This window comes from Poromitra crassiceps (assembly GCF_964638095.1).
Source record: "Poromitra crassiceps genome assembly, chromosome: 6".
NCBI lineage: Eukaryota > Metazoa > Chordata > Actinopteri > Beryciformes > Melamphaidae > Poromitra > Poromitra crassiceps.
This window is the reverse complement of record NC_139627.1, coordinates 38,084,647-38,100,537: the sequence shown is the minus strand read 5'-3', so window position 1 is coordinate 38,100,537 and position 15,891 is coordinate 38,084,647. Positions and strand designations below refer to the sequence as shown.

The 15,891-nt window shown below is 42.2% G+C and overlaps 1 protein-coding gene across 1 annotated transcript in view; it reads left to right on the top strand.

Moving 5' to 3' along the window:
• The window catches only part of uxs1 (UDP-glucuronate decarboxylase 1), a 77,840-nt gene that overhangs the window by 47,232 nt on the left and 14,717 nt on the right, over nt 1–15,891 (top strand). The window contains exons 9-11 of the mRNA XM_083639551.1: nt 209–330; nt 9,921–10,040; nt 11,451–11,494. Coding sequence (XP_083495677.1) covers nt 209–330; nt 9,921–10,040; nt 11,451–11,494 — 286 coding nt within the window. The remainder of the gene's footprint in view (nt 1–208; nt 331–9,920; nt 10,041–11,450; nt 11,495–15,891) is intronic.

The window sequence follows — 15,891 nt, the reverse complement described above, 5'->3', positions numbered from 1 at the left end:
ATACTTCCAATATTTTTATAGGAGACGTGGGGGGCATTGATCCACGTAGCACCGTCAAAAAAAAAAATATATATTTTTTGACGAGTCAACTCGTCATTGGCAGTGAACGGTTGGATTGTGTTTGACGAGTCAACTCGTCATTGGCAGTGAACGTGTTAAGAGGGTGACGGTATGTTAATATGTTCCCAAAATGCTGTGTGTGTTTCAGATCCAGAGGTACACCCCCAAAATGAAGAGTACTGGGGCCATGTGAACCCTATTGGTCCTCGAGCATGCTACGACGAGGGCAAACGTGTAGCGGAGACAATGTGTTACGCCTACATGAAGCAGGTACACACTTTGTTTGCAGGGAATGGGCGCTTTTAGACACTTGTGCTGTATGATGAATAACCCTCAGTAGCAGACAGCTGTGTGGATTATTTCCTCCTGTTGGTGATGAATTGGTCTGATATTTCTTTCAACACAACTGCTCTCACACATGCACATACACTATTTCTGTCTCTTATTATTCTTATTAATTTCCTTTGGCTATGGGAGTGTTCCTGTATTTTGTCTTTTCTTTTTTTCATTTGTCAACTGTCAGCTATTACATGTGGTTCAGAATCAGACGGTGAACACGTTTGTTAGTGTGCCTGGTAGATTTGTAAATGTTATAGTGGTATTTTTACATGTACACACAGATAGTAGACTAGAGGTTAAGACTCTTTGTTTTATTTTTATACCTCCACCGGCGATAGCCAGGCCGGAGGCATTATGGATTCGGGTTATCCGTACGTCCGTCCAATGTTCGTTAACGCGATATCTGAGGAACGCCTTGATGGAATTTCATCTAATTTGCCTCAAACATCGACTTAGACTCAAGGATGAACTGATTACATTTTGGTGGTCAAAGGTCAAGGTCACTGTGACCTCACAAACGCCATTCCCAAGTTTGCTAACGCAATATCTCAGGAATGCCTTGACAGAATTTCATCAAATTTGCCTCAAACGTCGACTTGCACTCAAGGATGAACGGATTAGATTTTGGTGGTCAAAGTTCAAGGTCACTGTGACCTCACGAACACCATTCCCAAGTTTGTTAACGCGATATCTCAGGAATGCCTTGACGGAATTTCTTCCAATTTGGCTCAAACGTTGACTTGGATGCAAGGATGAACTGATTAGATTTTGGTGATCAAAGATCAAAGGTCAAGGTCACTGTGACCTCACAGACACCATTCCCAAGCTTGTTAACTTGATATCTCGGGAACGCCTTGATGGAATTTCTTCCAATTTGCCTCAACTTCCACTTGGACCCAAGGATGAACTGATTACATTTTGGTGTTTAAAGGTCAAAGTTCAACGTCACTGTGACCTCACAACCCCCATTTCCAAGCTCTTTAACGCAATATCTCAGGAACACCTTGATGGAATTTCTTCCAATTTGGCCCAAACATCATCTTGGACTCAAGGATGAACTGCTTAGATTTTGGTGGACAAAGGTTAAGGTCACTGTGACCTCACGAACGCCACTTTCAAGCTCGTTAACGCGATATCTCAGGAACGCCTGGACGGAATTTCTTCCAATTTGCCTCAAATGTCCACTTGGAATGAAGGATGAACTGATTACATTTTGGTGGTCAAAGGTCAAGGTCACTGTGACCCCACAAATGCCATTTTCAAGCTTGGTAACGCCATATCTCAGTTACACGTTGACGAACATTTCTTCATAAATTTCTTTGTTTGGCTCAAACTTCAAAGTCTCGACAGACATGGATGTCGACGGCTCACTTGTTGCCGGAGGCATATATCAGCGGTGTGGTCATTCTAGTTTATTTAATTTCTTTGGGAGGGGGGCATTTTTGCCTTTATTATATAGGAGAGTAGGCAGACAGGAAAGGTGGGGAGAGAGAGAGGAAATGACATGCGGCAAAGAAAGGACCTCGGGTCAGATTCGAACTTGCGTCGGCCGCGCAAAGGACTGAGCTTCCGTGATACGTGTGCTACCAGGTGAGCCACGAGGTTAAGACTCTTGCTCTTGGAAACGTGCTCAGCTTGAATCAGATCCACCAACCTCAATATTTTCTCCTGTTGCAAACGACGACCCCCTTGACATCTGACATTAATAACTTGCACCCTGGGTGACTCAATCGCAAACGGATAGAGCAAAAGCTCATAAAAATCCAGGTGAAGACTCAAAGCAAGACAAACAGCAGTCTGGATAGTAACTTGTCAAAACTGCTTGTCAAATCTGGATTGTCTTGTGGATGACTTGTGCATGGGGAACATGCAAATCAAGAAGTTCACTATGAATAAGGGATGTAAATATGGGTTCAATTCCTCATAATATTTGCACGTCGGTCTGTTTTGGTGAAGGAAGGAGATTAGATTTGAATGTAATGCAGCTGAATAGTATCTAGTAGAGACGTGAATGTCACCAACGTTCAATAATCAAGACAGTGAGTAGAAGAAGCAGAGATACCAATTTCTCCAGTGACAGTAGCCTCAATAGACCAGAATTCAATGCAGCTACAGGCCATGGAAAAACCCTCACTTGCTGTATTGTTATTGCTCTCTCCACCTACACATATAACCAACCGCTCAATGCAACAAGTTCATGCCTGTTCTCTCTACATTGTGTAAAGTAATTCTGGGAGATGTGGGAAACTCTTAGAATGTGTTGAACATCACAGATTCATGATACAGTATGTATGTAAGGTTGTATTTCGATGAAATCGTACTATTGTATTTGATATTTTATCATGTATTGCACAACAGTCCACATTTTGCAGTCCCATCTATTCATCACTTTTTTCACTTTTTTTCATTTTTGTTTTGTTTTGTTTTCTTGCGCTCGTCTTCCTCCTGCACCACATGTGCTACCATCTTTCCCCTCACCTATGTTTGCCTTGTACTGTAGAGCTACTTATCTGACCTGTCAATTAGAGGTCGACCGATATGGGTTTTTCAATGGCCGATGCCGATATTTAGAGAGCAGGGTGGCTGATGGCCGATATATAATGCAGATTATTATTATTATTTTTTTTGCATTTGATAAAATACAATGATTTAAATATAGTAATGAATGAGAGTATTTGGGTAAAAAAACAAGTAGCCTATAATTCCATTATCCATTCATGCACATTGAGAATCTATAACAAATACATCTATGATTAGATGATTATCTTAGCCAGCTTTTGATTTATTTTATTTGATCAATTAAATAGAAAAATACATTGGCTTATGCAGTAGATTTCAGAAGTGACTGGTAGGCTATTTAAGGGAGAGCACGTATGTCAGAGACCTCATTCAACTGTATTATTCTATTAACTGAGAGTTTGGGAGAGGATTCGTCTCCCAAACTCTCTCAATATTATTTTATTAATCGGTCTACCTCTACTGTCAATCAAAGGCTGCCTAATTTCCCAGCAGATATTGGATTGAATGGAAGCACAAGAAACAGGGATCCGTACCGTAACCTGTGCCACTGCGGTAGTAGTCACTGTCTGCAACACACACACACACACACACACACACACACACACACACACACACACACACACACACACACACACACACACACACACACACACACACACACACACTCAATACTGTAGTTTGTTGCTCAGCAATGCTCACATGCTGTTTTTGGGTGACTGATGACATGATAGACGGAAAGACAGATGCACTCTCTTCCTCCGCCCTCCTATTTGCACACATTCTCCCAGACATCTGGATGAATTTTTCCTTTTCTGACTGACGCCGCCAGCCTTTGATGATCTGATTTGATTGTAGCCTCTTGCCTTTCACTCGGGCAGCTGATATTTCTTTATCTCTCTCTTCTTCCGCTCTCCCTCAGTTTCTAATCACTTTTTTTTGCCCATGCCTGGGAGAATTCTGAGAAAGGGCTTGCCTACGATATCCAGCTGTCAGTCATGTGGACAGAAGGACAGGAATATCACAAATTGCATCAGTTTGCCCAGTCCTTTAATTGAAATTCATTGACATTTAAAAAGTGATGAGTACAGGTTATACAATAGATGAAAAAGCATGCATTGCTTCCTTCCTACTCAGACACAAGGCAATTACTCTAAATCAGGGCTATTCAACTATATTGTTCAGGGGGCCACATCAGGGTTTAAAATTCACTTTGCAAACTGGGGGGGGGGATTCCCCCCTTATGTTCTTCAGAAAGGGGGGATTTATAGACTTTGGGGGGGATTTTTTCAGCCGATACTATAACCGACAAAAATCTGCTAAAAAAGGAAGTTCTTAACCTGTAGTTTATGCACACCTGAGTCTAAATTACCGTACTATGTCTTTTGTCATTGTGTTTTATTTGCAGACTAGGAGCCATAGGCTTTTGGTTCTATCAAAGCCTTTATTTTTTTGTATTGAGTGATACACTTTAATAAAACACTCATCATATTATATCAGAAGTGTTCTTTGTTTTGTGTTCACACTTACCGTAGATTTGGTTAGGTCAGAGCTATTAAATCATCCATCTCACTACATCTGCCTTTCTTACTGTCATGTTGCTGTGTTGCTGTCTGTTTCCACCGGATTAACAAAAATACATTATGTGATGTTGACTGATGTTTTTACATATTACATAAAATATTACGTATTCTTTAATCAGGTGGAAGCATTTTTCAATGAAAGGTGAAACAACACAGATATTAGCGTTATGGTTTATAGAGGGACTTATAATTTAACGTTAGCTCCAGTTAGCCACCGTAACGTTAGCCGGCTGTTTTTGGAGCCACTGACCGACACAAAACCTGGACGTTTCATTTCGGGTAAGACATGAGGTTTTTCATATGGATTACGCCAGCTCTGGGAGTTTGAAGTGCTTTGAATGCGCGGATATTTGGTCACAACAAATATGGGGGGGGGGGGGGTTGGGGGGGGGGAGAGGAGATTTTTTCTTTTTCTTTCTTGCCCCCTCAGAACTGGTCCGTGGGCCGGTGTGACTTGGTTTGGCGGGCTGGATTTAGCCCCCGGGCTGCCAGTTGAATAGGCCTGCTCTAAATGATGATTGGCCAAGTTTTGTCCGTGGGCTCCCTTTATGTTAGCTCTCTGCCGGGTAGATTGCAGCAAGTCTAGACAGACCTCTTCATCTTTTGGTTACATGGGTAGTTTCTAGTCTAGACAGACCTCTTCATCTTTTGGTTACATGGGTAGTTTCTAGTCTAGACAGACCTCTTCATCTTTTGGTTACATGGGTAGTTTCTAGTCTAGACAGACCTCTTCATCTTTTGGTTACAGTACATGGGTAGTTTCTAGAGCTGCAACGATTAATCGATTAGTCAATCGACAGAAAAATAAACAATGACTATATTGATGATCGATCAATTGTTTTGAGTAATTTTTTTAGGAAAAAAGTCACAATGCTCTGATTCCAGCTTGTTAATGTGATGTGAATATTTTCTGGTTTCTTTACTCCTCTAAGACAGTAAACTGAATATCTTTGGCTTGTGGACAAAACAAGACATTTGAGGACGTCATCTTGGGCTTTGGGAAACACTGATCGACATTTTTCACCATTTCCTGGCATTTTATAGACCAAACAACAAAAAGATTAATCGAGAAAATAATTGAAAGATTGATTAGTTTCTGTTGGTATTAATCGCACAAGACATTATGACATAATGCTCTGAAGTCTAACGTCATGTTTAGTTATCCGGCATCCTCCTACAAGTCAAGCTCTCTCTCACCGTATTGAGTGGACAGATGCACAAATGTTCTTTATTTAGATACATCTAACTTTATATACACCACGTTTATACCGTATCCACCTAGCTCCCATCTGAATGTCCTCATTCACTCTGAAACAATATCTTTCATACAATTTCTTAGCCTCTGTGATTGATGTGTGAAAATTATTGGAGGAAAGCATACTTTTATCCACATTTCAGCTTAAAAGGTGAGTGACACATGGCATTCACACACACGTCACCATTTGCATTGCATTAATCACAAACTGTCCCAATTGTCACCTGATAATTATTGTCCTTCCGTTTCTGTCTCTCCCCTCTAATGTTATGCTGTCACATTAAGAACGCTGCAGGTGGACTGTGCTATTAATGTCTACCATTTGCTCTCTCACACCCCTGACCGCAATGTCCAATTAGCAGAATCCAATCACTGGGTGTCACACATGAGTCCACCTAGACCCCCTTCTGGCCTGTCGTGCCACCTTATCATCAACTCCCACCCAGCTGGTGCAGCCATCCCATGCTTCTTCTTTCACACACTCCATCTCCTCATGGATATAGGCGACACTAGGCCTAGGGCGGCACTTGGAGAGGCGGCAAATTGTGCGCCTTCACTTGCAGTTGCAGCTCTCCAATATTCTCCAGCGCTCTGCCTCTTCCCCCTAGATCCATGCTCTCCCCGCTGTCCGCGGCACAAACCGCCCGCCCTACTATGCCTCTGATTGGCTTATCCTGATATTCTTACCCTAACCCAACCAATCATCACTCCTCATGCCTAAACAAGCACTACTACTAGCCAATCAGAGGCAGAGTAGGGCGGGTCATCATGCCTTCTCCATCCAGCTTGATTGAGGAAAAGCAACCAGGAGTAAATGAAATTGCATAGGCCTACAGTAGTAGACTAATTTACATCATTAACTTTCGGTTAAGGTATCCTAGGCCATGTGCTCATATGTGTCTACCAGTATTAGTGTAATCAGTAAATTTCCGCGATATTCTAACGTTGTTTCTGGATTCCAAAACAATCGGTTTCCCTGTGCTGTGCGCAGTGCGCACTTTGGCTGCCCATTCATTGGAGACCAAAATTCCAATATACAATATCTGAAGTTTCTCAAAGTTGAAACTACCTCTGCAGTAGTAGCCTACAATGAAACAAGACAGACTTAATGGACTGGCAACAATCTCCATATAAAATGAACTGGCAGAGAGAATCCTAATAGAGGATGATTGGATTTATTTAAAGACCTTTGCTGACGCAGGCCCCCACAGGTCCACTTCTGAAATGTAAACAAGCTTTATTTGCCCTCTACTCGTCGTTTAAGTTGTGAATCTGCTGATGATATATAGGCTAAATACATTGTGAGTCTGTGCTTGCACCGCTGTGCGCACATTCCATGTGTGTGTTTGGTACGCCATTACATCACACATTCAGTTTGATTAGTGCTTATGGTTCACATATCGTCTAGGTGCCTAACGGCTTTTACAGCTCACTATATGTATGCCAAGCTGTGTGTAATTGCTCTCGCTCACTGCATATATTGGCCCTAAAATGTAAATACAGGTGTCATCATCGTTATGTTTATCTGGAAAGTGTTGTGAAGGAGGTGAGCAGGCAGGATGGCGCCAGATGTCTCTTTATTTACATTAATCCTTTAGTGACCACTTGCACACTCTTCAAACACATCAGAGTTTACCAGCATTACATACAAGCCAGCCTTATAGAGCAGACAGGAGGAGATGTTTAATCAGGGCAAAACCAAATCTATTTCAAATGATTTGATGTCCAACACAGACACACACACACACACACACACACACACACACACACACACACACACACAGACAGACAGATGGGTTAATATGTAAAAGAGGTGGGCGAAGAAGTGGGAGCAGTTGAGTTGTGGTATTAACAGCTTCATTCCAGGTATATCGCTGTTACATTACATTACATCATTTAGCAGACGCTTTTATCCAAAGCGACTTACTGGTACACATTTTTTTTTTCAACTGTAGTGAAATCAACGGTGCAACACAGTTTTCGTCAGCTAAGACTTGATAAAAGGAATAAGTAGCATTTGTTGAAAGTTGTTTTAAGAATGGATCATTTTAAGTAGGAATCATTCAGTCCCGATTCATTCAGTGTTAACACGTTAATTGCCAAGAACGAGTTGAGTCGTCAAACACAATCCAGCTGTTCACTGCCAACGACGAGTTGAGTCGTCAAAAAAATTATTATTTTTTTTTTGACCGTGGGATGTGCATCTAACCCTTTTACATCTCTTATATAATTATTGGAGCCACCGAACGTTTACAACCCATTCCACCGACCCACTAAGTGGCAACAGTGCTCTCCTGACTAGAGGAAGGCAAGCATTTTTTTAACTTGTCACGCCATTCTCACCCCAGCCATTCTCATGAAAATGGATGGGGGAAAACGCTCTCGTTTTCGCGCTGATTGCTGGCGATGCGGGATTGCAAATTTACATAATACATTACAGGTGGAACACACTTTGAAACACGCAGCATAAATATGACCAGAATCGCAAAAGCTTCTCTCAACCAAAACTCCAAGAAGCGAGCGAGTCCATGACGACTTCCTCAAACAGCGGCCGTGCAGACAGGCACAGGACAGCAGCAAAGCACTCAGACTGGTGACAAGCTTGTGACGGCCGCTGCAGCCAAGAAGAACGCCCACGGAGGGAGGAGTTGAAGCAACTCTCCCTCTCGCTCTCTCCCTCTCTCTCTCTCTCGCTCTCTCTCTCTCCCTCCCTCCCTCTCTCTCTCTCTCTCTCTCTCTCCCTCTCCCCCTCTCACTAGGATTAAACCTAGTGCGTCTCCCTCCCGAGAGGGAGGGAGAGAGAGAGAGAGGGAGGGAGAGCGAGAGGGAGGGAGAGAGAGAGAGAGAGAGAGAGGGAGGGAGAGCGAGAGGAAGGGAGAGAGAGAGAGAGAGAGAGAGCGAGAGAGGGAGAGAGAGAGAGAGAGAGCCAAAAATGAATGGTTAAAGTGACAGTTCTATCGAATTTCACGAAAAGCCGTTTATCTCTGAATATTTTTTCTGACGCTAAAACCATGCTGTATTCAACTGCTAATGCTTACATAACTACTAACTCTACAAACTAACTCTTTTAGACAGAGAAAGTACACATTCTATTAGTACTTTTGAGATATTGTATGTTCACAAACTCCAAGCAGAAAAGAATCCTCGGCTCTTGTAAAATGAGCCACAATCCTCAAAAAACGGCTTGGCAGAAGCTACCTACAGCAAGAAAAAAACGGCTGGCAGTCAATGTGTTAACAGTTACACAAACACCCCAAATCCTTCACGTTTCATTCAAAATGCTACAAAAGCAGCAAACGGGTAACATTACTGTTAGCACAACACAGGTCCTCTGTACCTTGTGTGTTTGCTTGTGTGGCAGATATGAGAGTTCTGAAAGGTAACACAGAGAAGAAAGGATTAACCTCCCTAAGCCCTGGCAGTCAAATGCACTGATCCATATACATCGATACATCTTGCCCTTGGGAATATGTTGTTGTCAGGGCCTGTTGCTTCTGTGCATTTTGCCTCAAGATACAAATAATCATCTTGTCACGAGATGAAGAGAAATCTGATGAACATGCTTTGAGAATCCTGTTAGAGATTTGCTTTGTATTTGCTGTTAAAACAAACCAGCAGAATTGTGAGAGGATTAAAGGGATAGTTCAGATTTTTTGACGTTTGGAGATTCAGAGAGTAGTGCCAGCACAGAAGCAAAGCAATGTACTGCTGTGGATGGGGTCAGCAGCGAAACGTATTTTAGTCACCTACAAGAAGGCCCACTTAAACAAATCAATATCAGTTTAGAATATTTTCACCGTTTTAATCATCAAATTAAACGTGAATTAGATAATTTGATGCCTTTGAATGAGAATTGATAAGTGAAAATCTCCCACCGAAAATGTGTTCTCGCTGCTTATTACGATTGTGTTAAAACACACAGTTGTTGAAGTCAGTTTTTTAAAGGGCACTCTCCTCTTGTCGCCTCTGACTTTCCCAGACAGAAGGCAGCTGTTATTGATCATCTTGGGCTCACTACTACGGCTCGTATTTTAGCTGAGTTTTGTATTAAAACAAATCATGCAGTCTCAACTAAAAGCTCATTGCCAATTTTATTCTGGTTTTCTTAACACTATCCATTTTTTTCTATTGTTATCCTACTCACATTGTTGTTTCTTTCCCCATAGGAAGGAGTGGAGGTGCGGGTGGCAAGAATCTTCAACACATTTGGCTCCAGAATGCACATGAACGACGGACGCGTTGTCAGCAACTTCATCTTGCAGGCTCTACAGGGAGAACCTCTCACTGTAGGAATGACAAGCATTCTGTTAATACTGGGCTTTTGTATTATTATGATGTGTTATTGTTATTATTATAATAATATAATACTATTATTATTATATTAGCTGCTGGAGATCTGGGCTCTGATTGATGGTGTTTACGTTTATGGAGCTGTATATTTATATGCCGTGTATATGTCTTGTTTCTCTATGCAATAATGCATAACCCCTGAGCACATAAGAAGCGCTATTGACCTATTGCTAAGCCACGCCCCGAACGCAGACAAGCCAATCGCAGCGCGTGTAGCTCCGCAATACACTTGGACAACCGGAGCCGAGAGCTCCATAGAGAAGCATATAGAGAAGCAGAAGAAATCGGGATTCTCCTCTGGTTTTATGGTGTTTCATACAGTTATAAGTAGAAGAAAATCGTCAAACGATGTGCATGGGGGTAAATGCAACATTACTAGGTATCCTGGGAGGCCAGGCAATGCAATGGATAATAAGAAACTAGTAAACGTAGATCCACTCACATCCACAATGATGCTGCTGTTTGGACGTTAAATCCGCAATCGTGGTGACAGCGAGATGAGTCTTCTCCCTCATTTGCCTTCCGTGATCCAAAGGTATTATGAAATCATCATGGTATTCAGAAATTCAGCAAAAGAAAATGCTTTCCAGCCATTACATTATGCACGTAACGCCGGAGTTGGTTGAAGAGGAGACGCATTGATTGATGTGATTAAAACATCGCCAGACACCAGTCAAACGCTAGAACGAGGGAATTAATCTCGTTCCCCAATTATAAATGTGAGGTAGTCTAAAGAGAAAACATGATGGAAAAAGTGGTCTGCTGTAGGCTATGCCTCTCCTGATCTGCTACACCCATGCGTGCGTGCTGTTGTCTCGCTATGAAAAACATCAACACTAAGTTTCTTGATTATACAGAGGTTGGCCTACATAAAATAGATTGCCAGGCACCACTCTTCAATTTGGCATATATATATATAATCCACGGAGAGGTTACTCAAGTGAATAAAATGTAAATTCTGGATGTCAGTCGCCTGTTATCCCCACTGGTTATCTTCTGTCTTCTTTCATTAAAAGTGCATTTTTGGTTAAAGATTCACTAAAGCCGTTTCCATGCACTTATCGCATTTCTTTTTATCGATAGCTTTAAATGTTGTACATCGCCCTCCATGGCATAGTGAAGTACTTTAATGATGGCTTCTAGACAATATCAGGCCTCAAAAAGTTGTTTAGAGCCTCTTGGGATATAGCTTTGACAGTGACGGCTGCCATTGATTCTAGTCAGCGTGCCCTGTGTTTGTCCCAGTGAGGACGGGGAGTGGGGCTTAGCGATAGGTCAATTGTAGAGTGCTGTGAGTTCTGGATGCATGTATGTTGAATACAGTGAATCTCCTCTTGTTGTTCTAGGTGTATGGTAGCGGATCACAGACAAGAGCCTTTCAGTATGTCAGGTAAGCCCAGTGCTCTAGCTAAATCAAACCCATTGTGTCGTGTCCACCCCAAATACATCATTTCTTTTGGATGTGCTGAATATTGTTGCTAGGGATTCTTCAGCTGGTATAGCCTAGCTACCATTTCAACCTTGCGAAGAAGTCACCAGTTGATCACCCAAATGTGTGTGGTTTTGGGTTTGTGTATAGATAATAATCTGAGATTAATTGAACCAGGCTTTCTTTCATCTGCTGCTTGGTCTGATGATGTGCAGGAAGACACACAGAGCACTTTGAAGAAGAGAGATCAGAGACATGGTGGATATTTGAAGCTCCCATATCACCTAAATAACTTGATTAGCGTGGTGTAATCCATGGAAAGCCATGGCCTTCAGGTAACCTCTCCTGAAAGTTTAACTCTTGGAAAACGTCAAATGACATGGCTAACAAGGAGGTACGGTGGTGCAGTGGTTAGCACTATCGCCTCACAGCTCGAAGGTCGTGGGTTCGATTCCCACCTGGGGACGAGGTGAGCGCTGAAGGAATGCGTGCCCGTCCACACACCGCATGTCCTCGAGTGCCCACCGCCCGGGTGGGGTCAGCAAAATGGCCTTTCTGTGTGGAGTTTGCATGTTCTCCCCGTGCCTCCCGGGGGTCTCCTTCATATACAGTAGGAACCCCCTTCACAAAAACATGCAACATCCTGGTTGCTAATGTGGTTCCTCCTCTGATCGTTAAGGGCGCCTGTTCAGAGGGAGGGGAACTGGATGGAATAGCGTGAACCTCCCACGTGCTATGTCCTACCGGTGAAGCTTCCTCTGGCAGGTGAAAAGAAGCGGCTGACTGACTGCCCATGTCTCGGAGGAAGCATGGAATCAGTCTCGGCTCTCCCCAGATCGGCAGAGGATGGAGTAGCAACCAGGAATGAGCAATCAAACGAGCACTAAACGGGGGATAAAAATGGGATAAAAAATCGGGGGGAAAAAAAACATTAAAAAAATAAAAATGACATGGCTAACTTCCCCTAATGATTTCCTTTATCTGTGTACTTCACTTGCTCTTTCCCAAATAAGTTTATCGTTGTAGCTGAGAGCTGAATCACTTTCCTCTCTTCCTGCAGTGGTCCGTTTTGTTTATTTTCGATTCTCGCTGGATTATTTTCACCTTTGTCATCAAAGCCAGAGTGAAAGCTTAACGCAGCCCATGTAGCAGATGACCGTGATGAGAGAAGTGCGATTGGTTTCCAGTTGTGGCCCTTCTGAATATCTCTGATCTGCCTTCTCTTAGTTCCTCTCAAGAGATTTTCTCCTTTCTACCAAGGGACTTGATGACATCTGATTTAATAATGTCATTTTAGAACGGAGGGAGCATTTCTTCTTCTTACTCATCATTTCCTTTTTCAACACCATGCCCCCCCCCCTCTTTTCCTTTTTCCTCCTGCATAGAAAAAGTAGAAATATATGTAATTAGCCATTAATATTTTCTGTTGCTTTTCCCTGTGGCCAAGCATAAGTCGACTTTGAACCCTGATTAGCGCTAAATCACAAGCATTGGGACTAGAGATGAAACAAGATGAAAATGTCATATCACGATTATAGTGACAAACATTATCACAGTTATCAGTATTATCACGGTATTGTTAAGATTTGCTGAAAATGTTCAAAAAGTACTGATACACTCACTGAAATCATTTCACCAAGACTTCTGGGAGGCTTCTGGGAGACTGTTGCTACCTTTGGTTGATGATGGACAGTATTTACTGTTTTTTTCAAAGTGCTATGATCACGGTAATACACTTTTAATGATAATGGAATTTTGAAACGGTGCGGTTACTGTAAGGGAATTTTATCATGGTTTATCATTAAACCGGTTATCGTTTCATCTGTAATTGGGACATTTTCCAGCTCATATTCATTTGTTTTGCCTAATCAGTTTAAGTGCTTTTACTATTTTCTGGCTTTCTGCGGTGTTTGTAGTCTGAAGAAATGGATTTTCCAATCACACAAATTATAACTGTTGCTCAGCAGACTCCATTAAGCCCAAGGCAGTGCCTGAAATTCGGCGCGGGATTATGGGTAATGCGCATATTTTGAATTTATAATGCAGGACAAGTCCTGAAGTTTAATTATTGGCTGACTGGGCCAGAGTAAATGGTGTGCTGTGATTAGTCAATGATTATGAGTGACCAGTGAGTAGTGTACCAGGGGGAAATAGCTTATTCAAACTTTATCTAGGACCCTTGAAGTGATATATCTCTCTCTCTCTCTCTCTCTGTGTGTGTGTGTGTGTGTGTGTGGGTTTGTGCTTGGGCTCATGTGCTCATTGGGTTGAAGGTTGCATTTTATTTTGTAGTCAATATAATATTGGGAGCTACTCCAGTGTGTAGATATCCACTCCTATCTTAAGCCTTATATGTGCATTAAGTTTGGCCAATTCATTATCCTCATTTGCACAGCACACACTGCCCACCAGAATCAGAGATGATTGCAGATCATTAAGGAGATGGATGGGTGGATGTTCGGATGACTGACTTCTTGGGGGTCCCACTCTAACAGCTGTGGTTGATAATACGGTAGACACATTTTATTCTGTGCCACCCACCATTCCATCACCCTTCATCACAACAGCTGGCCAGGCCTCAGAGAGAAAATGTTTCAGTGAGGACACGAGAGACAGACCCATTTTACATGTACACATGCACACAACCAACCCCCCCCCCAACACACACACACAAATATATATCTTCTACATGTAGGTCCTAGATCAAGTTTGAATAAGCTATTTCCCCCTGGTGGTACTCACTGGTCACTCAATATCATTGACTAATAGTAATCACAGCACACCATTTACTCTGGCCCAGTCAACCAATAATTAAACTTCAGGAATGAAAATCCAGGCTATCACTAGGGTTGGGCGATATGACTTCAAATCAATATCACGATTATTTCAAACTACGATATCGTAGGCTACTTGTATCTGGCACCTGGCCTTAAAACAGGTTTGATGTGCACACAACTACTCCACTGAAAATAACACCCGTTTGGACACCCAAATTTCCCCAGGTGAATCAATAAATTATCTATCTATTCATAGTATTCTGATGATGTCACAAGCCTTTTTCCTACCAATATGGCGCTACAATACACACAGCTCATTGGCTGTGTCACTTGATTGTTATCACCTGTTAATTGATCACAATCACCTGTTGTTTTCCTACCAAAATGGCCGTGTGGTGATGTAACAGAATACTATCAATATAAGGCTTAACCCTTCACAGATGTACGGGGGGAGGGGGGGAGAGGATGCAGCAGCAGAGGAATGTGTGGGCCACAGTAGTCTTGTTTAACCCAACCTCTTGGGACCAAAGCCTATTCAAACCAGTGGAATGAGTTGCTGAATTTCTGGCTAAAAGCTTATTTAAAATATGAAATATGTGTACACAGGCATTCCTACAATAGTACAGTACATTCCTCTTTGCCTCTGCATTGGCATGAATTTGCACACTTCTAAACCAAAATTCATACAAATATGCACCCAGTCAGTGTCTTGAGGTCTAGGCTCCTCCTGTATTTTGCCAGCCTTAGCGATGTGTGGTGCAGTGTTGAGAATTACATTTTTATTATACTACTTCCACTATAAGAAGAAGATGGATAAATAATTAATTTGAGATTTACTGCTACAGACAGTAAATGATTGGCTGTCTCCATGTCACTCGTAGCACGCTGTATTAACAAAAGACATGATAGGCTGTTTATGAGCCATGGACCATGGCCACGGAGGAGAAGCGCTCTTGTTTTTTTCATGCAGTCTATCGGATGGCTCTATCGAGCCATTTTTTTATTGTATTGATCACGTGCATATCGTGATATACAGTATATTGCTATCATTTTATCGCCCAGCCCTAACATTTACACCTGGCACTAATATCTGTTTTCTGTGATCAGATTGCAATTGGATAGTGCTTGACCATATTAACCTGATTACGTTTACACCTGGCGTTGGCATGCGTTTTGGGTGATCAGATTGCAATCTGATTGCAATACATCAGATTGCATACAGTGGATGTATGCAGATTGAGAGGACACATTGCATTTACACTTGTGTTCAATGTGGTCACAATGCGTCCCTGACTACCTCCGGAGGTAGTTTGGCCGATCAGATTGCAATCCCTCTTCAATGTGTCTTGGGGGCATTTACTCCTGTACTTTCAAATGGTCAAGCACTATCTGATTGCAGTCTGATCACAGAAAATGCATGTTAGTGCCAGGTGTTGTGATTATTTGCAAGCGACCTCTGACCTATGACCCCCCTTCTGAGAGTTAAAATAGTGTCATCGGAACACTTATAAATCACGGAGGTGGGAAATCGTGAAAACCAGCGGATTTCTTCCAAACAGAGGATATCCCATACGACTAGAA